The 23,813-nt window shown below is 40.9% G+C and overlaps 1 protein-coding gene across 3 annotated transcripts in view; it reads left to right on the top strand.

Annotated features, from left to right (window-relative positions):
* magixa (MAGI family member, X-linked a) overlaps positions 1 to 23,493 on the top strand; it is a 65,712-nt gene extending 42,219 nt beyond the window's left edge. For 2 of the 3 annotated variants that reach the window (XM_066644927.1, XM_066644928.1), the window contains exons 13-17: positions 15,895 to 16,095; positions 16,553 to 16,629; positions 16,780 to 16,923; positions 19,188 to 19,326; positions 22,102 to 23,493. In XM_066644927.1, the coding sequence (XP_066501024.1) occupies positions 15,895 to 16,095; positions 16,553 to 16,629; positions 16,780 to 16,923; positions 19,188 to 19,326; positions 22,102 to 23,081 (1,541 nt within the window). In that variant the 3' untranslated portion in view covers positions 23,082 to 23,493. The remainder of the gene's footprint in view (positions 1 to 15,894; positions 16,096 to 16,552; positions 16,630 to 16,779; positions 16,924 to 19,187; positions 19,327 to 22,101) is intronic. The other variant, XM_066644929.1, reaches the window with a different exon arrangement.
* Positions 23,494 to 23,813: the final 320 nt, after the last annotated feature.

The raw sequence follows: 23,813 nt of genomic DNA, 5'->3' as shown, positions 1-23,813 counted from the left end.
ATAAAGCTTAATTAGCAATCTAATCATGATTCATGAGGGAGCACATGGACGAACACTGGAACGTTTAACGACAGCGTATATGCAGAGGTCACATTTCTCAGTGCTCTGATAAAGGGAGCTCCATCATATGGAAGCATCGGGGTATCTCTAGGCTTTGACATCATGTGCTTTGACATCACTCCTCTAAAGGTTAAGTTGTTGTTATGCAAGTTTTCCATCATTCTCCTCAAGGTCATGTGGCGAATTTGATATTGTGACGCGAGATACAGCAATCAGTGCGGCCTGCATTTTCATTTCAAATCACATTTGGTTCGGTCATCTGCATTAAGGCATTTTTAACAGTCATAACCCACCGGCTTTACACAAAGCTTATTACGTAAACAGAGCAGTTTATTGTGATTACTTTACTAATAGTGACTAAATTGTAAAGCATCCCCTATTTCCCGCCATGTGATGAAATAATGAAACGCACTTCTGCTGACACACAGTCATTCTCAACTCTCTCTCTCGCTCTCTCCCTCTCACATGCACAGACACTCATGTTTTTTTCATTACTTTTTTTTACTGTCATTTTCTTTTTTTAGTCTTCATCACTCAAATGTATGTATATATAGTATGACACTAATCAAAATTTAAACTAATTAAGCAAAGAACCTGTAGTTGTTGTAACAAATCTTTCAGTGTATTTTGGATAGTGATGAGCAAGAAGCGCAATGAATCTTGGAGGAGTGGAATATAATCCTGTAGATTTCTTTAAAAAATCTTTAAAAAAGTTTCTCAAGAAGAATGAAAGCTGTAATAAATGCATTTGTTTTGTTTTATACTTTGTTCTTAAGGCATTTGCACTTGATTGGCACTGGTTGGCTGTAAATGAAAAGACATTTTTGTGTTCTCTGGTTTTTGCTCAGTGCTGTGTACACACTTGTAGTTAAACCCCTGTTCACATGCTGATTCCCTTCTGAAAGGATTCAGACTAATACTAAATCTCCCCCTTATTCTCTTTTTTTAAATTGAATATAAACAGATGCACCACATACAGATATTCCCTGTCATGATTTCCCTCGCATTCTACCTCCTCCCTCCCTCTCTTCCTCCCTCCCTCTCTCCTTTTCACCCACTCCCCCTCGCTCTGTTTTTCAGTGTCACTCTGTCAGTGCAGGAGTTGGCTGCCTCTGTGCTCTCAGAGAAACGGCTTCACTGGAAGTTCTTTACCATTCTTTTCCTATACATTTTCTAAAGTTTTAAATAATTAGTCAGCTTCTCTCTTACATCTCCTCTCGGATTTGACTTGACTCATCAGATCAACATGTTGGAGCGGCTCCAGTCTGCTATGAAGTCTGTGAAGGACTCCAAACGTAACTACATCACTTTTATCCACTTTTGCAGCCTAATGATTTTTTAATAGCTTTAGATGCTTTGCCAGTTGGTTTAGTTAATATTTCGGAGGTATTTGGTCTCAGATGGATTCATTCTGTGGTTTCTGTCTTGTTTGCCCGAGTAGAGGTGTGTGTTTTGAAGTATGGGGTGTACAGTGTGCACTGGATTGCACGAGGACAATCAGTGTGTGCAAGAGAGAGAGAGAGCGAGAAGTGTGTCTGGGAGAGAGTGTCGGAAGAGAGAAAGGGCGTATTGTGCAGTGTATGAAGTCGTGAGGCACTGTGGGGTAGTTATGGAGATCTGTGTGGCTTTGATTTGGATCCGGCTCTAATTATCCAGCACAGCGGCTCTGTGCTTTAGCCAACCTGGACTCTGAAATGCCTGAAATATTTCCAGCTGCCTCTTGGTGAGCGGCAGGCATGAATGGCCTAATTCTTTGCCTCCGTACTACATCGGACCCTAGGCTTCTCATCAGTCCACATTAATGATACGAAGCCCCCCTGACTGACATACACTTTACTCAGTCTGTAAAAAGCACTCTCAGTAAAATGGAAAATGCTTAAATATAGATATATTTCACCATTGTTTAAAGAATCCCTTAACCTCCTTGTGTAGAATACTTACAGAATCCCTGTCCAATCTTGTGCAGAATACAGATACTTTAAAGTGCATCCTTTATCAATAAAATTGTGCATCAGTTGTGCACACACAGCTACTACACAGGAAAGCATAAAATGAAGTGGGGCATTCTAACGTAGCTGCAGGAGTTTAAGAGCACCATGTTCTATGTTAAATGTCAACACTATGGGGTATAAACCTTTTGATGTGAGCCTTGGTGGAGTGTCTTGTTGATCTGCTGTAATAATCCACCATCAGTACTTGATTAATTAATGTTTCTGTGGTTGAATGCAAATCCCCACAGATGCAGTGTTCCAAAGTCTAGCGTAAAGCCTTCGCAGAGGAGTCGAAGCTGTGACTGCAGCAGAGGAGGACACACATTAGATGAGCAGGGGTCCGTAAACCTTTGGCCACTTAGCTTATGAGAGAAATGAGTAAAACAACACTTTATTGTACTTTTTTGCAGATAATTTCTCACATTTAAAGTGGAAATGTTATACCAATTTTTCCAAAAGTTTCAAAACTATGACTTGCTTTGTTCAAAATAATACAAGGATCCAACAACGCAGTACCTTGTCTAAACAGCCCTGTTCAGAACGACTGGTTTCAGTGCAATGAGGTCCTCTTTGCTCCAAATGGGAGGTACCCAGGGGTGAGGTGCAAGGAGCAGAAACACTGGTTTTTGGCCAGTTTCTGTTGGTTCTCTGTCTTCTCCATTCATGATTCTCATCAAGTAATCCAGTCTAAAATGTGATTTCTTCATCATATGTTGCCTTTAAGTCATTCAGAGTGGTTTAATGGGGAATAGTTCTTTGTAGCAGAAGGGACAGGAACTGTGACAGGTTTTAATGAGTGCTAAAGAAAATGTTGTCATTTTATTTAAAATCAGAACAACTTGTTAATCTTCTGATATGTTTATCTTTTATATTGAAGTTTAATGACTATAAATTAGTAGTGAATTTAGAAGATTTTCTTTGGATAATATTTTTAGATGCAGCTTCAGGCATTCCATTGGTTCACTCACTGAACCACTCTCACACTCTCATGAGCAGCTGGTGTAAAACAAACACAAAAAAGAAACGTTAGGTTTTGATTTTTACCGTCATCAAATGTTGTTTTGTGCATTTTCTTGGTTTTACTGCATTTGCAGGAAAATACTACTGTGCACTGAGTGAAATTCCTTTGTTGTGGTTACTTTTTGACTTTGCTTCATGTAGAATTTGGTAGAGTACAAGCTTGTAGCCTTGTATGTTTTTGACGGGTAAATCATTGACAGAAGAGGGCCAAAGTTTTACGGCCCATTGCACATTTAGTTGAAGTCTCAAATTTAAACACCTTGTGTTTTTTTTTTGTTTTTGTTTGGTAGAGTTCAAATATGGATGGATGCCGTAGGAAAGAAAATACTTAGATTACATTATGTGGGGGGAAAGTGTGTGTCCTATTTAATATAGTATAAAATCCACTTCCCACATAATGCCTGTATCACTTCCACAGGCTGTCAGTCAGACATTAGACACACATCTTAATCCTTATCAAGAGTATGTGCTCATAGATGATGTCATCTGAAGAGAACATGTGGTTACAGACTTGGGAATATCTTGTGTGTGATTGTCTGTTACATTGTCTGTCCAAGTTTTCCCACTGAGTGACCAGTGATGGCTGTAATACAGTAAAATTCATGATACCACAATTTTATATTAAGTATAATATATGAAGTGTATCACAATGCTTCATACTAAAATAGTACCAGAACAAAAAAGACACATTGGTCATTGTCTAAACTCGTCTTTTGATTGAATTCTATATATTTCTTTACAAAAATTTTCAGTTGTTAAAATAAAAATGTAAAATTTCATCATAGCATTTGCTCATCTGATTTGTCGTGAAGATAACTTCATAGAAGAGAAAAAAATCATTTTCATTCATTCATTATCTGTAAGCACTTATCCAGTTCAGGGTCGCGGTGGGTCCAGAGCCTACCTGGAATCATTGGGCGCAAGGTGGGAATACACCCTGGAGGGGGCAAAAAAATCATTTTATTTTGAATATTTTTTTTTTATTATTTGATTAAAATGAACCCTGGTGCAATTGCTTTGTTAGTGCAGTTAGTTACAGTAAGTTTGAACGTTCACGTTCACGTTCAGGTGCAGACCTGCTCAGGTGGTCTCTGTTCGCTTCTATACGAACTCTGGTGCAGTTCCTTTCACTTGTGAATGTATTACGAATCAAAGCCTTCTAAACTAACAGCACAGTACATGAACTTCCTACATGTAAAAATAATTGCGCTTTGAGGAAATGGTGTGTGTTAAAAACTAGCGATGAACCAAGGACAGTCCTCCTGACAGTGGAGACCTTCTCTGATTCCTGCTGCGGAGGAATATCTGGTGCTGTTTTGACTCATTTTATCAACTGTCACTGTGTTTCCTGTTGTAAAACTACATCTAGGTAAACACACACAACCTAATATAACAAGTATTAAATAACGACCAAATAACGAGTATTACTTGTAGGACATAGCCACAAAACACGCTGTTACAGGTTTTATTCCACCTTTATTCTAATTTTCTATTTCACCTTAAATGGCGCAGCTCCGGGTACCGCTTGTATTTCTGAACCATTTAAGGTGGAACTATGTGTTATTCTACTAATCTCTAGCGCCCGCTGCGTTGTGTACAGACCGCGCTGACTATGTTTTCCCATCCACATTTGTGGGTTTACACACACAGCAGCGCAAACAATAACCGCAGCGACTTGTCTGTCCGTATTTATCTGTCTCCTAGGAAACGCGAGTTCTGTGTTTGATTGGGGAGTTTGGGTTTGTGTAGTGCGTTATCTCCAGTCGTGTAGTGTGTATGAAATGTTTCCACTCTCCATAAAAATCAACTAAAACAGTCGTGTAGTGTGAAATACCCAGTCTGTTTATAATCTGCCCCAACTTTAAATTCGATCTGCATCTAGCGGATCGAATTGTAGTGTCCCACAAATGTGTACTACATGTAGGGAATAGTGAGTAAGGGGCCATTTCCAACACACCTATGGTATCGGTGCTCTCTGTAGCCGATTCCGATACTGTGTTTAAGTGCCGAAACCGAATCGGTATCGGTGCAACACTATTCATTCATTATCTGTAAACGCTTATCCAGTTCAGGGTCGCGGTGGGTCCACAGCCTACCTGGAATCATTGGGCGCAATATACATAAAAGTACTAAAATATCGTATATTATAATACATGAAACTATGTAAACGCCAGCTTGGTGTTTCAGATCTGCAAAAGCTCTGCTGAAGTTATCTACTGTGATATGTGTTAAAGCACAGGACTGGGAGCGATTCTTGAAGTGGTCTCAGTTGTGTAGTATTATACGATTGCATTTTTCATGTCTCCATATGTTTACAGATGATGAGTTCATACCCTGGGGAAGAAAAGCTGCATTTGGTGAAATATTAAACATAAGATTACATTTTCTGTTTCTATTTCCCCAGGGGCTATGAGAAATACACGTGTGTGTGTGTGTGTGTGTGTGTGTCTGTGTGTGTGTGTGTCTGTGTGAGTTCGAGCTCTGCAGTTGAGGCTAGTAGGTCAAATGTGTGATTAGGTTCCACTGTTTGGTAACTGGAATGGTTGTGGTATTTGGTGCTTGTTAGTCACATAATGGTGAGGCCTCTGAGGGAGGCTTTGTTTGTTTAGCTCATTATCATGCTTCATTAAAGATTTGTCCCCTGCTTTTTCATTTCCTTTAGGATTATAGGATGACAGAATAAGGGTGAGAAGTGGTGCAGTGTCTCTGAAGCACTGTAATTTGGATGTAAAAGTTAACCCTCTTGTTCCTTGTCATATTAAGCACATCATGTTTTTAAAATAACAGATGATATGTTTTTCAACAAACAGCAGAGAGTTAATTTCATGCGGTTTAAAACTTGGTGTTAGCAGCAGTTTGAAATGCGCAGTGACTTGTTTATGTATCTCATAAAGGCCTTCATTCAACAACTCATTGGTAAAGATTCAGTTAGACTTCAAAAAAAAAGTTTTAACAAGTATAGTTATATTCAGTACGAAATGTAACCAATTTATGAACAAATAAATAACATTAATCTCCACACAGCACTGTTACTGCTGTTAAAGCTTGCCTAGTCCCATAAATAGCATATATCTCATATGTGCCCAATTGTTTTTTTTGCACAACTTTACATAAGAGAGTACTATGCAAGTACACACTGATGCTTTTTAATTTGTAGGAGTGATGCAGCTATGTGTGTGTGAGTGAGATTCAGTAAGGAACTTTTATGTTTTCTTCTGTGGTGGAATACTACAGACTGGTTCTTTGAAACCTCTCGTGTCTGTGATGTTCTAAACAGATGCCTGTTTTAATCTACAGGATGAACGAGTCCAGGGAGGGAGATAAAAGTGTTTATGGGCTTTTCTTTCGTGCTGACTCCTGCTTGAAGAAGCTATTAGAATATCAAAAGGGATCCTACTAACAGAAGGGAAGGGCACTGAAAGGCAGCTCAGGCAACACAGAACAGGCACACCCGCACATTCACACATCGGCAATCACCTGTGTAAATCAGAATTTTAATTCAAATGGACTGTTTAATTAAAAATTATCTTTAATTTTAGTTTGCAAATGAAAAAATTTCAGTTTCGGGGATACAAGACTTTGCACTGATGGTGTTAAATGTAAATGCATTCCAGATATGGGCAGGAAAAAAAAACAATAACAAAACAGCTTCAGAGTAGTGTTCTAGCACTCGTTGGCCACACCCAATTTGAAGTGTCTGTATTTCTGAATCTAAACGGCATAAAAACGTAGTAGTTTGTTTATTTTTTATTAGAAAAACGTACATTACTAAACTTACAGTATTTTCTGAATGTGATTTGTACATCTCAATCAAGCCAGTGCAAATGTTAGAGTGCCCCAGACACTGTTGATTTTCTAAGAGAAAATAAATTTAAAAATTCTCTACAGAGAACACACTTTAGCTCCTTTTTAATTTACAGTTACCGTTTATTGCAGAATTTAATATTAAAGTTGTGACCTGTGTAAATTTATAACACATTTTCTATTGTATATTTTTTTAACAACATTCTGATCTCTCTAAGCCCACCTGAAGTGAGGGGTTACTGTTCAGTCCAATACCGCAGAGCTTTTGATTTAAAGTCTTAGATCATTTGATCACCAACAACATAAGCTATGTTGATTTTCTTAGTGAAAAACTTTATTTGACCCAGGCTTTACCAAACCTTGCATCCAGCTGTAGCTGTGAGCGTGTGGGTGTTTGTATGTGTTGTTGTATTACCTTTCCTCATTCAGACTTCTGTAGGATCTATTGCAACTCTAAGATCCTCCAGTTGCTTTAAGTCCTGACCTGAAGTGACTGTGGTTCATTAATGTGTAACTCGCATTTACCACACACCACGCTGACCCGATCCACACCTATAGAACACCGTAGTGTTCGTAAAAAAAAAAAAAAAAAAAAAAAAACACCTGTTTGATATGTCTAGTTATTCATCAGCTCAGTGGCAGTGGATCCATGCATGACAGAGTTCTCATTAACGTCCGGAAGCACTGCACGACAGGAGCTGTTTGAAGACTCTTGATGGAAAGCCATGAAAAACATCTGAGCATTGTTTTAGAGGAGCACAGAAACCTCCCTCTATTGTCCTTTACTTCTGAAGGAGTTTGTTTTAGTTTGCATTTCTAGAGCATTGAGCTTCTGTTACAATTGATGTGTGTTTGTGTTTGGGCTTTTTAGGGCTGTCGCAGTAACTGCAATACAGCAGTACCGTGCTATTGACCAGCCAACCGCAACAAATGGCAAGAAACGTGACCACCGTAGTGTATACATGTTTTCCCTTTCATTGCATGTTCTTTCTTGTTCTACATCTGTGGTGTGTGATGAATGTTAAATAAATTTGTTTAAAAAGTCGTAAAAAGGTTAGGAGTGTAATTTTTCCCAACTGAGATGTCAACCTTCATTTTATAAAATGGACACAATGGCAGCAAACATAGTCACAAAACCAAATGCGACAGTTTCACCTTTCAACCACATGATAAGGGGAGCCAGGCAATTCAGATGAGGCAATATGCAAAGTATGTACCAGAAAGGTTGCTGTGAAACAGGGAAATTTGAGATCTCATCTAGCTACCTATAGGCTCAACTGCCTCCACCAGCACTGAGTCATGGAGCAGCCTGAAAAGGAAGAGTTCAGGACGGTTCCCTGGGAAAATTAGGAATGTAGCACTAGAATCAGGATGAATTCAATAATGTGGCGCGGTAATATCGCATATTGGAGTTTTAAAACCTGTTAAAACACAGTACGGGAAATTCTTTCACCGTGACAGCCATAGGGCTGTTATATAAAGGTAATGAAAGTGTGAGTTCAGGATGGTTTCGTGGGAAAATTAGGAATGTAGCACTAGAACACCCTCTTTAATACATCAGTTCAGCAAGGTGCTTCCACTGTGGACAGTGTACATTTTGTAAAAAAAGCATAAAATACAGTAGGAGAAATGTTGGATGAGGAGGTGTCCACAAACTTTGGACATATAATTTGCTTCTTTATTCATGAAAGAGATATAACACTGGAATTTTCATTTGGCACTGACATGTGAAACCATACACAACAAAACATAGGATTAGAGCACTGAAATAAATAAGTATTAAATTGACTGAATTACAAATGATAGGCATTAATATGGAGAATACAAGATGGCTGCAATACAACAAACAGCCTCAAATGCAATAATGTATCTAAATAAATAAAATTAACTAAGAATTTATTATAATTTTTAATAATTGTTTGAGTAGCAAGGAGCAGAATATTGTGGTGTTTAGTCATTTCCACTTGGCACATTACATTTATTTCTCTGTGTTTATTTTTAACAGGACATTTGTGCTCTTCCATAAATGTAGCTCCAGCGTTGTGATTGGTGATACACAGACAGGAAGGCGGGATCATTCTAAAGTCTCTGCATTCTACGCAATTTGCAGCACAAAATCAGAAACACAAAACATACCAGCTGGTTTTCTTTAATGGTGTGTGGGTTTATAAGTACCAGATCACTTTTCTTTAGTCTTTGAAACAAGTGCTGAAAGTAACTAGCTATGCGTAAAGGCTCCGTTCGGATGTTTTTAACAAATTTTTAAGTGATGTACAACAAAATATATTAACAACAACAAATCGTGATCTTCCTTCTCTGGGTTATTATTATTATTATTATTATTATTGAAGGTAATGCCTGTCATGCAGCATCCTTTTATGACATCTTAATCTGCATTCTGAGCCCCAACATATGTGGACACCCCTTCTAATTAGTGGTTACAGCTGTTTCACCAACAGCTGTGTAAATTTAACCCTGCAGCCATATCTCCTTAAACAAACATAGGCAGTGGAATGTACTGAAGAGCTCACTGAAGTATGATTACGAGTAGCCACACACAAAACTGAGATCTTACAGACGATTCTGAGGGTGGCAGATGCCGAAGTACCTTTATCAATGTTAAACGTAAAGTGTGGTGGCGGTTGTATATAAAGTGAAGTATAGAGCCATTTAAATTCTGGTGCTTTAAACAGTTTCCAGACCTGGATTCTGTAATCACTAGTTGTTAACTGATCAGCCACCTAATGTCATACCTATCAATGATTACAAAATCCAGTACGGAAAGGTGGATTAAAGGTCTGTATTTGAAAAACTTTGATAGAGAAATGCGTGCTTCCATTTTGTGGCCGTTGTTTGGGGAAGTCCTTTTCCTGTTTCAGCATGACAATGCACCCATACACAAAATGAATTCCATAAAGAATTTGCCCTGCCTTGAGCAAAGTTTACAGAGTATTGCACTCTACATATTCACTGGAGAACCTTCTCTGTTGCTCTTTAAACGTTTTGTTTCTTTGGGAAATGTTTGATAATTTATATAACATAAGCTATGGGCTGAAGTGCTGACTTACTGCAGTGACTAATCTCTGAGTCTAATCTCTCTCTCTCTCTCTCTCTCTCTCTGTTTGTGTGAAAAAGCAGGGCAGCTGCGAACGGAGGCTCCAGCTGTGTCCCTCTGTTCGTCCCTGCATTATCACTCTTGTTATCTGTCCATTTCATATTAATATTCGCATTGAAGTGAAAGCATTCATGAGTTTCTTTTAAAAGAATCCTCTGCTTTTATTCTTGCTTAACGTTGTTTAAATTGTGTACACTACAAAAACAGACTAACGGAACCCGCTCCACTGAATGATCGACTTATTAACAATGGTATTTGACATGATGTGAATAATGTATGATCATTTGTATTAATAATAGAGGACAAGATGAATAATGCAGCTTTTTGGTCTACCTCTGTAATCGCCAGCACTTAGTTAGACAGTGCAGCAGGCGGACGGGGAACACCCCTCACTGAGTGACGGATTTCTTCTGCTCCAACACACTTCACACACAACAGAACACACATGCTCACCTGGGCTTTGAACTGAATTGCACTGAACTCTTCTGACTCACTCATGCTCTGTGTGTTGCCTCTATTAAAACATTGTACAGGGATGAATGATTTGGGGATAATATCTCATTGTGAGTGGATTTGCTTGTTTTCTATAAAATAAAGTCTAGGTCTCTGATTTATGTTGTGGCTGTGATGGCACACCTGGGTGTTTGATTTGTTCTGATGGGTCCATTGGGTTATTCAGATAATTAATTTGTACTACTTTGGTCACACCACTAACTTTTCAGAGTATTCAGGTTGGTTTTAACATATGATTGTTTTATTTTGCACAATTCTATAATGAAATATTCACCTCTTCTTCTGGAGAAAAGAATGTAATGTACCTTTAGGGCACACAGCTGGCCTCTAAACCTTTAAAGGTACATTTACATGTACATCTATATGTACATTTTATGTACTGTACTTGAGTGAATGCTGATAGATGCTTGTGCAGCAGGTAGTGTCGCAGTCACACAGCTCCAGGGACCCGTTCCGTGTGACTGATTGTGACGAGTTTGGTGTGTTCTCCCTGTGTCTGTGTGGGTTACCTCTGGGGGCTCTGGTTTCCTCCCACAGTCCAAAAACACACGTTGGTAGGTGGATTGGTGACTCAAAAATGTCCATAGGTGTGAGTGAATGTGTTGGTGTGCATTGCCCGGCGAGGGACTAGCGCCCCTCCAGGGTGTATTCCCACCTTGCGCCCAATTCAGGGTAGACTCAGGACCCACCGCGACCCTGAACTGGATAAGCGCTTAAAGACAAAGAATGAATTCAATGGTTCCTCCGCTCTCTAAGTTTTGCTAAGTATGGTAGTAAATGTTTGTGCATTTAACCTTTTTATTTAAGGATAAGCTGTCTTTATTATCATAACATCAAATCCTTTTATCACACTCTTCAAAAAGCCAATAACATAAAGAATAGAAGAAAGAAACTGCTCCTTTTGAAAGCCCAGAAAATAGTCTGTGGACACTGTCGGGTCCTTAGGGTGATTCTCAGAGTTTCCAGCAGGAGATGGGTGGATACTTAAGAGAGAGAACTTCTCCAACACAATGAAAAAATAATGCCCCCATCTGCCTCTGCACTTGTACTTCTGATGTGCATGTGTGTGTGTGTGTGTGTGTGTTTTTGTGCATGATTAATGCACATACACTGTGCACGTTCTATATTCTCAGAGAAATGGATAGAAAGGAGAAAGTGTAGAGTGGCGTGCATCTTCTCTGTGAAACTCTGAAATGGCTGTCTTTCCCACTCATGTACTTTTTATTGGCAGCAAATTGCCACTAGGCCTCTCTGGAGAATGTGTCTGCTTGCTAGATGTTTAAGTATTCTGTTTGTAGCAGCGCTCAGTAAATGTGTGAATGCTCTAATTCCGCCGTCTATGTGAGAGCAGTGTGCCACATCCAGCCTTTCACACATTCAGTCTGCAGCTGGGGAATTCAGGGGGCTGTTCTCAAAAGGCCACGGAGGTTTAAAGGCATATTCTGATCTCTCTAAGCCCACCTGAAGTGAGGGGTTACTGTTCAGTCCAATACCGCAGAACTTTTGATTTAAAGTGTTAAAGTCTTAGATCATTTGATCACCAATTTTAGTCGATGCCTCTGGGACACGTACACCATTTGAAGCATAATTATGCAGAACACATTGGGCTAAATCACCTCTTAATTTCAATATAGCACTTATGACATGTGCTTTATATATAAGCAACCTGATCTAACCACTTCCACGTCTTCATTGAGAATGCCTGTTTATGTGATTTGGGACACTGGTTTGCTGTGTGTCAGATTTTCACAAGTCACTTCATGGAAGTCTGTGCCAAGTCACAAGTCACCTGGATGTGAGTGTGAGTGGAGACACAATTCACTGTATTCAACTTTCTCATAATTGTTTTGTGCTATTTCTCTGAACCCTTTGCTATTTTTGGTATATGGAAGTTGTATCCCCCACTAGAGTTCTGATTGAAGCCTGTGTTTGATTCTTGAAAGAGAGAGAGAGAGAGAGAGAGAGAGAGAGAGAGAGAACGGTCTGATCAGGGTCATGCAATTACTCTGCGTTTGCTGTTTATGAATTCAGTCCAGAGATTGTTGGCCTATTTGTCTACAGAAAATTTTTACTTAGATTCCCCCTGCTGGGGATGTGTTTTTCTGTGTGTGTCTGTTTGTGTTAGCTTTGGTCGCTTGCCTTTGATTTGCATCTTACTGGAGCAGAAGAATTGGTCTGCAGCCTTGTGTATCGGAGGTTTTCCCACTGTTGCACTGGAAATATTACCCTGCAGACACAAACACACCCAATCAATACAAACTAATTGTAATGGACAGTACATGCATACACAAATACCATACTGCCTCACACAGGTGGGCATTTGACTTTTTTCTTATTCTATTGCAGTATATCACACCATAATACAATACAAAACATAATTTATTTAGTTAATATTCAATAGGTTTTTTTAGGCCTGTTCAAACCACTTAAATGGCCACCACCTTCCAGTGGATCCATAAAAACAATTTGTGAAATGACATAACCATAAAATATAGTCTTAATAATTTCCCTAAAGGGCGGCACGATGGTGCAGCAGGTAGTGTCGCAGTCACACAGCTCCAGGGGCCTGGAGGCTGTGGGTTCGATTCCCGCTCCGGGTGACTGTCTGTGAGGAGTTGGTGTGTTCTCCCCGTGTCCGCGTGGGTTTCCTCCGGGTGCTCCAGTTTCCTCCCACAGTCCAAAAACACACGTTGCAGGTGGATTGGCGACTCGAAAGTGTCCTTAGGTGTGAGTGAATGTGTGTGTGTCTGTGTTGCCCTGTGAAGGACTGGCGCCCCCTCCAGGGTGTATTCCCGCCTTGCGCCCGATGATTCCAGGTAGGCTCTGGACCCCCGCGACCCTAAATTGGATAAGCGGTTACAGATAATGGATGGATGGATGGATGGATAATTTCCCTACATAGGTGAATAATCCACTAAAACTGCACACTTCAACGGAGGGACCACTTCCAAAACAGGCTGAAATTGCACTGAGGCTACTGGTAAAAAAAAGAGTTAAAGCCTTTATTCTAGTTCTGTCCTGTTGTGCACATCTGTGGAATTTGGGACATGTATATGTGTGCAAGGGTTGTTTACATCTGAAAGTTAGTCTGTGTGTCTTTGTTATAATTTGCAGTTTCCCCTTTCATTCATTTTTAGGTCGCTATTTACCGCCACATTGAGCTTTTGTTCGACTGAAACAGTAGAGGGGAAAGTGATGGAGTGATAAAGCCACGCCTGTCCAAAACATGGTCATTTTTTTTTCAATAGCTCCCACTTGTTTTCCCTCAGAAGCTGGATTGGGTTGCATTTTGACTCTGGTCTCACGCCAGCGTTCGCCACAGAAGCAGCATCACGTTACAAGCAAGACCAAGCCCTACAGCCCTGACCCCACACACCAACACACACACAGCTGGTCTCCAGCCCAACAGGAGATGTGTGTGTTTTTGAGCAGAAGCGAGTGTGAAACCCGGCTGCTGTGAAGCGTGAGCTTCGCTTCACGTCAGCGTCGGACATGCGAGCCACATTCAATTATTAAATCAGTCATCAATTATTAGCAGAGCTGTCGCTATGTGTCGCCTTTTTGAGGCTGAGGGGACTATTTTGGACTGCACTTGACTAATATATGCCCTGATTATGCATGCGTGTCCTCATAGCAAGAGACAGACTTTTTTTTCTTTAAAGGAATAGTTCAGCAACATGAAGGTGCACAATTTCAATTTTTTCTGATCCGGAGCCATGTACGCTACCATTTACATATCTTGGGGCATTGTGAATTGCCACAGATTTTATTTTCAATGAAGGAAAACATTAGTCAGCTTTGCTTTGTTAATTCTGACTGTCATTAGCAGTCCCTCCAATGACAAACAATGAAGCTGAAACAGGGCCTGGATATGCCATTTGGTAGAACATCAGGTTGTTAATGTGAGGGTTCCAGGTTTAAGTCCCAGTTGGGGGTTTCCTGTTCCAAATGGAGTCAGTCAACATGTTTGGTGTCTTCATTTCACATTGGAGCTACAATGCAAATTTAGCTGACCAGTAACTGAAGCTTGTGAACACCATGATTCTTTCACCACCATAGTTTTGCCTTGCCATTGTTAGGTATAATAAAAGTTAGCTTTTGACATTCTGTGCAGTATTCCATACATAATGATAGTCTATATCTACAGATTTGTAGATACCTCTTACATAGCAGCTAATTTGTCTTAATATCACCCATTGCTGATACAGACCTTTAGTTGTGCATAATGGCTATAAAAAAAGAATTAGAGAAAGGGACACACTGGAGCCGTAGATTCGTCTTTAAGGTACAATGCTCAATGCCAGGCATCAGCTAGAAACGTATAATGCTGCTTTCCATTTACCTCGTAAGTCTGAAGTCAGAGCTGGAAATGATGTCAAACCCAAGTTGAGCATGGTCTAGTTAGGCATTCAGAAAACCCAATGCCCCATGTTTTCCTGGTTAGCTTACTCTCTGTTAGCATTATTAGCAATAGATACAAACACCATGGAAACACTGTATGTACAACTGATTTATTGAGAAACTACTTTTACATATTGTTGACGTGCATGCAGCCACCTTGGATTTTGATCTCCGGCTTGTTGGGGATCCCCCCCCCCCAATTTTCTTGTGGGACTTGTGGGTAGCATTCTCAGAACTCAGAAACGCTGACATCAAATGGAACGCAACACAAGCCCCCTGGTGTTTTGCCGTGTGCTGCAATGTTGAAGCACAATGCAACTAATCATCTGACATTGTTACCTGACCTCATCTGTATTCTCATAGCTCAAAGCCATCAAATTCTCACAGCAACAGCCAGTCTAGGACAAAAAGCCTTTTCAGAAGAGTAGAAGCTGTTACCTCAGCAAAAGGGACAAACTACCTATTAATAACCTTCAGTTCTGAAGGAATGTTGAATAAACAGTTGTTTAGCCAAGTACTGTGGCTTGAGTAGAAAACAAAGTAGTAACAATGTATGCTAAAAGGAACATTTGTGCATATTTGACTTTGAAACTGACTGCATGTGTTGGGTAAAGAATTTGCTGTGTAGCACTACCATAATCTAACATAATGTGATTGTCCAATGAAATTCATGTGTCTCCAAAATAGCAGCTTTACGGGAGAAGAAAACTCCACTTTGGGCTTGTAACGGAAGAAAATGTAGAGAGATTTTATACCACATAAATTTGGTTCATTCATCATGAAATATTTACAAAATTTGAAGGACAGCTGGTCTATATAAATAATGTGGCAAACTAAAAATTAACGAAAATGGAGATAAATGTTTTTCATTGGACAGCAACGATATGTTGACCACAGATATATAGTGATGCATATGTTAACCAATTAGAAAGATTTCTGATTTTAATGTTTCTCTTCTTCCTCTCTCCCCCCTCTCCACCCCCCACCCAGCCTCATCACTGTTCTCTCACAGGTTTGTGACGGTGCGGAGGGGCAGTCCTGCAGCTCGGAGTGGTCAAATTCAGCATGGGGACCAGCTGGAGGCGGTAGAGGGTAGGTCTGTGGTGACCCTGCCTCACAGAGAGCTGGCTCAGATTCTGCGGAGAGCGGGGAACACACTGCGGCTCACCATCATCCCACGGTCCAACACCAGTATGTACACCCTAATTCACAAGAGACAGGGATGGGTATTCAGAATGCATTCTCTCATCAAAACTTCAGTATATTTTTTAAAATCAAGTGCCTGTATATTTGTGTAGAAGTAAACCCTATTAGCATCAGAAACTACTCAAAATATCATTGAACGTTATATGTTTACACAACTGAACATAAGTAATGGTTTCTGAAGTTTTTTTAATGTACACATACCTGACAAAATGTACAGGAACAATTCAGTCTGTTTGAGGCTGCATTTTACCTATTCAACCTATTTTGTATATTGAAGAGCTACTAATTGCAGTGCACAACTCTTATATGTACTCTCTTTTCCTAGATAAATTTTTTAAATAATCTTTGCAACATTCTGTACAACACTGTGCCCTCTAGAGGGCTCCAGTGATGTATGTTTTGATTTTGTAAGGGATTATAAGTCATTTTCCTTCTTCATCAGATCCTTCCAACCTCTCAGAATACACAGATTTTGATCCGGACAGCAGGTTAAAAAAAGGACCTAAATCCAAACAAAAGGTGGGTTATTTGTGTAAAGTATTTTAATGTACAAACAACAGCATAACATCTATACTACGTGGTATTCACAAGGCTTCAAATATGAAGATTAGATTTGTTTTGCTACCTAGCATCACTCTTTCTCATCCATCTCTCTGGTCTCTCTCTCAGGATCCTCGGTATTACAGTGTAGATTTAGAGAGAGGTCCTACAGGTTTTGGCTTCAGTTTGAGAGGAGGGAGTGAGTACAACATGGGTCTGTATGTGTTGGGTTTGATGGAAGGGGGCCCAGCATCTCGCAGTCAGAAAATACAGGTTAGTTTACACTATGGTGGGCGATATGACAATGTTACTGTTAACATGATAAATATAACATTATATACAAACCGGATTCCAAAAAAGTTGGGACACTAAACAAATTGTGAATAAAACCGGAATGCAATGATGTGGAGGTGCCAACATCTAATCTTTTATTCAGAATAGAACACAAATCACAGATCAAAAGTTTAAACTGACAGAATGTATAATTTTAAGGGAAAAATATGTTGTTTCAAAATTTCATGGCGTCAACAAACAAAGTTGGGACAAGGCCATTTTTTAACACTGTGTGGCATCCCCCCCTTCTTACAACACTCAACAGATGTCTGGGGACAGAGGAGTATAGAAATAGGAATGCTCTCCCATTCATGTCTAATACAGGCCTCTTAACTGTTCAATCGTCTTGGGCCTTCTTTGTTCCACCTTCCTCTTTATGATGCGCCGAATGTTCTCTATAGGTAAAAGATCTGGACTGCAGGCTGGCCATTTCAGTCCCCGGATCCTTCTCCTACGTAGCCATGATGTTGTGATTGCTGCAGAATGTGGTCTGGCATTATCTTGTTGAAAAATGCAGGGTCTTCCCTGAAAGTGATGACGTCTAGATGGGAGCATATGTTGTTCTAGAACCTGAACATAGTTCTCTGCATTAATGGTGCCTTTCCAGACATGCAAGCTTTCCATGCCACAAGCACTCATGCAACCCCATACCATCAGTGATGCAGGCTTCTGAACGGAGCGTTGATAACAACTTGGGTTATCCATTGTCCCTCTGGTCCGGATGACATGGCGTCCCAGTGTTCCATGAAGAACTTCAAATCGTGACTCATCTGACCACAGAACAGTCTTCCATTTTGCCACACTCCATTTTAAAAGACCCCTGACCCCTGGCCCAGTGCAGAACGGGAGTCTGAGCTTGTGGAGTTTGCGTAGAAATGGCTTCCTCTTTGCACTGTAGAGTTTCAGCTGGCAACGGCGGATGGCACGGTGGATTGTGTTCACTGACAATGCTTTCTGGAAGTATTCCTGAGCCCATTCTGTTATTTCCTTGACAGTGGCATTCCTGTTTGAGGTGCAGTGATGTTTAAGGGCCTGGAGATCGCGAGCATCCAGTAGAGTTTTACAGCCTTGACCCTTACGCACAGCAATTGTTCCAGATTCTCTGAATCTTTTGATGATGTTATGCACGGTTGCATGATTTGGCGGCATGGTGGCTTAGTGGTTAGCACATTCGCCTCCCAGCACTGGGATCTTGGGTTCAAGTCCCATCTGGGTGGAGTTTCCATGTTCTCCCCGTGTCTGCGTGGGTTTCCTCCCACAGTCCAAAAACATGGAGGGTAGGTGAATTGGCTTCTCTAATAACTGTCCTGGTGTGTGAGTGAATGAGTGTGTATGTGAATGAATGTGTGTGAGCCCAGATATGGATTGGCGCTCTGTCCTGGGTTAAACCCTAGTGCTCGATGCAGTCTTCCAGGTGGACGGTCGTTCCTGGTCGAGAGTATGCTATGCGCGTTTGGCTGCCTCTTCTCGCCAGTGAGTGTGTGGATTGAGTGTTTTGAGCAGTGTGGATTGTAAAGCGCCCTTTGGTGTCTAGAAAGGCGCTATATAAGTGTAAAGATACATACATACATGATAACTTAAAAGTCTTTGCTATTTTACACTGGGTAACACCATTCTGATATTGCTGCACTTTCTGTGCAACAATGGTGGAATTGGTGATCCTCTTACCATCTTGGCTTCAGAGAGACACTGACACTCTGAGAAGCTCTTTTTATACCCAATCATGTTGTCAATTGACCTAATTAGTGTTAATTGGTCTTCCAGCTGTTCGTTATATGCTCAATTTCCTTTTTCCAGCCACTTATTGCTAATTGTCCCAACTTTTTTGGGATTTGTTGACACTGTGAAATTTTGAATCAACACATTTTCCTTTAAAATGTTACATTTACTCAAATTAAACTTTTGATCTGTCATCTATGTTCTATTATGAATAAAATATTGACATTTGCCATCTCCACATCATTGCATTCAGTTTTTATTCACAATTTTAGTGTCACAACTTTTTTTTGGAATCTGGTTTGTACTACACAGTGACCTGTAGAATGATTGTCATCACATTGTGATATTTGCTATATTAATGTTTGCTTTTATTTGTATTAATTTATATTTCTACCAGCTGTTTGAATATAGTAAACCAACAGTGCTGTATAGTGCCCCAAAGGGGGAAGGTTGAGTAATGCAGAGCTGTGTTTCCTGGTGCTCAGGTGAGCGATCAGCTGGTGGAGATTAACGGGGACAGTACGTCAGGAATGACCCACAGTCAGGCCGTGGAACAGATCCGTAAAGGAGGACACCTCATCCACCTAGTCCTGAAGAAAGGAAACGGCTATGTACCGGACTATGGTGAGCAGAGAGGGACTGACAGCACGTGGGCAGTCTTTATTTACAGCTGACTGATTAGCTTTGCTTTTTATAAGCTTTCCTTGGTCTTGTATCTGGTGGGGAATCTCTCTGTTTACTTTCACTGCAATGGTGAACTTTCTATTCACCTTTTCCTAACTCTGCTTTGGGATTTTTTTTCTTCTCCCTCCTCTGTTTTACCCCCTATGTTTCTCACAATCCTCCACTTTGCTGGCCTCTCTCTGTCTCTCGCTCTCTTTTTCTCTGTCTCTCTCTGTGTCTCTCAGTGGAGCTTTCCAGCTTATCGCTCTGCATGACCAACTCCAAGCAGGGTGAGCCTTGCTTCTATGTCATCGGCCGGACAGAAAACACGCGGTTGGTAGCCGTTCCTGTTAGTTTTCCCTTTCTTTCTTTTCAGTTTGTTTGCATTTGCACCAATGGGTTTTGCCACAATCATTTTCTCCCTGCTTTTGGTCTCTGCATGACTGCTGGAGATGACCCTTAATCTTCATCTTGTCATTGCCATTTTATTTATTTATTTTTGAGAGTCACTTATTTTAGTTTGAGTGAAATGCATTATGTCAATTTTAACAGTTTTTTTGTGTGGGCTGGTTCATTTATGCATCCAATCTAAGTGAAGAGGGAGCACCAATTTCATTTTTTTTCTATCATCTATCAAAAAATGGAATCGAATTGTTGATCATTGCATAATTTAACAGATGATTCTTCCACTTTTGAATAGTGTGGAAGTGTAGCTCATATGCTTTAGCTACATTAGGCCCTTCATTCTCCATATAACAAAGCTCGTGTGTCCAATTACAACAAGTATGTAATCTATAGTGTAGTGTCTACAAATCGTAGACGTCCGGTAGACATGAAGAATGAATTTCTTGTTGCTTAAAAAATGCATTCTTTTTTATGGCTATATTAATATATTAAATATACAATGTAATATTTATATATATATAATGTATATGTAAACTTCTGTAATTCAGTTTAAACATATCTAAATATCCAGGGTGAGCAACTGTGGCTGCACGTTCCATGCAATGAATGTTTCATATGTTTAATGTAAATCCAGCCAGTGGTACCAACTGTTCTGCGCTGTCTGAAAATGTTCCCTATTCTATTGTAGGGATGGGCGGTATCCACATTTTTCATACCGTCATACCGTCTCAAAATATTATCTCGGTATACGGTATTACCGTGGGGTGGCACGGTGGCGCAGCAGGTAGTGTCGTAGTCACACAGCTCCAGGGGCCTGGAGGTTGTGGGTTCGATTCCCGCTCCGGGTGACTGTCTGTGAGGAGTTGGTGTGTTCTCCGCGTGGGTTTCCTCTGGGTGCTCTGGTTTCCTCCCACAGTCCAAAAACACACGTTGCAGGTGGATTGGTGACTCGAAAGTGTCCGTAGGTGTGAATGTGTCTGTGTTGCCCTGTGAAGGACTGGCGCCCCCTCCAGGGAGTATTCCCGCCTTGCGCCCAATGATTCCAGGTAGGCTCTGGACCCCCCGCGACCCTAAATTGGATAAGCGGTTACAGATAATGGATGGATGGATGGATGGTATTACCGTGGGGAGGGGGTGCTCTGTCAGGCTGCGCTGGGCCTTATATCTGTGAGCACAAATTTGAGTGAATTTAGCTAAACACATTCCGACAGTGCCCGCTCAGAGAGCAAATTTCAGCAACTGGGGCTGAAGGAACAGAAAAGTACAAAAAAAAAAAACAAGCGAGATAAGACGGTGTACACTGTTTAGAAGCACAGCTGGCGCTAACAGGCACTTGTTTAACATACCACAGCAGATTTGTCAGCAAACTGAGGCTCAAAACAGACATATTTAGAGGATAAAGCCATATATATTTTCTGAGAATTTTGTCTGTTTACAGCTTTCTTCCTCACTCTTTTAACCGAAACTCAGCGCTAAACTTACAACTGCAGTGGGCTACTGGGCTTGTGCTTTTCTCCACCCGTTTTCAGACTGTGACATCAGCAGTCATTGAGCTCCCGCAGCGCCCCCTCCCTGTGGCTCTCTTAAAGGCACATGAACATTTTAGCTGACTTTTAAGGACACAGAACAGAAGTTTGACACAACACACACGTCATAAATACTGCCCTCATTTTGAGATACCGTCCACATTTTTATATACCACAGTATACGGTATCATCATTATACCACCCAACCCTATTCTATAGTGCACTATTGTGGAGTTCTGCCGTTTTGCAGTAGTGTCCTAAAACATAGCATACAATTTTCAGTAGACTCAAACAATCCCAAAATGCACCACAGAAAGGTAGCTTACAACCCATATACACTAGTGGACATTCCTCCTGAATTCAGTTCCTTATAATCGCTTCCTGTACAGGGAGTAATATAGGAAACAGTGAATAGGGAGCCCTTTCTGACACATTTAAGCCTTAGGTTGTACAATGTGGAGATGTAGATTTTATTTTGGCATCTGCTTTTGTTAGTCTGCTGATTTCTCATTATGTTTTCTACATAACTGATATTAAGAGCATTGATGGTGTGTTTTGGTGGAACATAGCTGTCCTTGTATTCATACTTAAGTGTTAAATAATACATGCCAAAAGTATTGGATCTATGGAAGCTGCTATGTGACAGACGTATTTAAACGAAAGGCCATTAGGAGCTGGGCTTCAGGCTGGAAGCACATGTGGTTTGTAAGTCAAACTAGGAAAGAAGCATGAAGCAAGTTTTCTACAGCCATATCAAAACCCATCTCTCTCTCTCTCTCTCTCTCTCTCTCTCTCTCTCTCTCAGACCATGAAGGCGGAGCAGCCTCCCCCTCCTCCCTCTGTTCCGAGGAGCCGGGTGTGGCTTCAGTAGCTTTCTCTCTGACCAAGAGCATCCCGAAGGAGGATGACCGAGGAGCAGAGAGGAGAGAAGGGTGGAGGAAAGGAGGCGGCAGCCGAGGAGGGACAGAGGTGGAGAAGGAGGAGAGAAGAGGTGTTCCTGACATTGAGAGGGGCGGAGCCGAGTCAGCCAGTGTCACACCCAGATCCCACTCAGGGAGAAAGAGAGAGAGACAAACACAGAGTTCAACCAAAAAAGCTCAGATGGAGGAGGAGGAGGCAGAGCAGAGGGGACAGAGGGAGAAGGGGAGGAGTTCAGGGGACAGAAGGAGCAAAGGAAGGGGCAGAAGTGTTGAAAGAGACGAAAGAGAAGAGCGAAAAAGTTTGCATTTAAAGGAAGAGAAAGCGGACCTAACAGAATCAAGAGACAGAGAGGGGAGGGATGAAAGACGGGAGCGAAAAAAGGAGGGAAATACAGAAAACGGCCATATCGCCACTGACCAGCTGGATATGAGCAGGAGAAAAAAGGAGGGAAGGCGAGAAAACAGAAATAGCACCACTGACCGGCCAGAGTCAAGAGGGAAACATGAAAGGAGGGAGAGAAAAAAGGTGGGAAAAAGAGAAAATGGTAACATTACTGAAAACGAGTTCACAGAAGATGTGATCGGGGTCCCTCAGAGAGCACCCTTCTCCTTTCTCATGCCTTTGGATGATAATAGTAGCCTGTCTGATGCCGAGTCATTGTTCAGCTTCTCTGAAGTCAGTGTGTCAGCAGCCAGTGTCTCTTTGGCTGGTGCGCGGTGGTCCCTAAACCCCAGTGACCTCCAGGAGAACCCCAACAGCCCCAGCCTTTCCCCTGGGCCCTGGCTCGTCCCCAGCCCCAACAAACTCTCTCAGGTTCTAGAAGGAAACAGATTGAGTCGACGTGAAGGAGGGCTGTGGTTCTGAGGAATTCTCTCTTTCTCACTCTATACACATCACCGCCATCCTCACCAGCCCCTTCTCATCGTAGAACAAAGCCCATCAACAGAATATGCAGAGCCACTATATCCAACCACTGCGCATGTCTCCAGTCAAGGCCAGTTCCAGATGTTGTTTTATTGCCACCTAGTGGCCACGACAGGTAAAGGAAGGAAAGCATGTTGCCATTAAATGAGATGGCTTCTATTTTGGTTGCTAAAACTGCAAGGCAAGTTTGTACATGTATGTGTTCATAGTGTTGTTCATAGCATGTATCAATTATTTTTTTTTCCAAATCATTTCAATGCTTTAGATTTTTTCTTTTTCATTTATTTTCTTACAAATACATTTAGATTCTATGAAAAAAAAAACAGATTTATTTAAGGCTTTTCTTTTTTGAAGGATTTTCTTTTTTGATTAGCTGCTTTCTTTCTATGACCAGACTGTAAAAAAAAAAAAAAAAACAAAAACAAAAAAAACAAAACAAAAAAAACCCTCTCCCCTGCCGTGTGTGGTGGTCTAGCTGTCCATGCTGGGGAAAGGAAGGTGAAAGAACTGTTTTATTACAAGGCTAGTGAGCCATCTCAGACTTCTCCAGGTGCCTTCTGCTTCTTTAGCCGGTGTTTACCAAAAAATATAAATATATATATATATATATATATAGATGATACATGAGAAAGAAAATATACACAAACCAAGAAAAGAACAGAGTAGCAAAGT

The sequence above is a fragment of the Hoplias malabaricus genome, chromosome 14 (assembly GCF_029633855.1).
Source record: "Hoplias malabaricus isolate fHopMal1 chromosome 14, fHopMal1.hap1, whole genome shotgun sequence".
Classification (NCBI taxonomy): domain Eukaryota; kingdom Metazoa; phylum Chordata; class Actinopteri; order Characiformes; family Erythrinidae; genus Hoplias; species Hoplias malabaricus.
The sequence above is the reverse complement of the archived record's forward strand: the minus strand, read 5'-3'. Positions and strand labels throughout refer to the sequence as shown.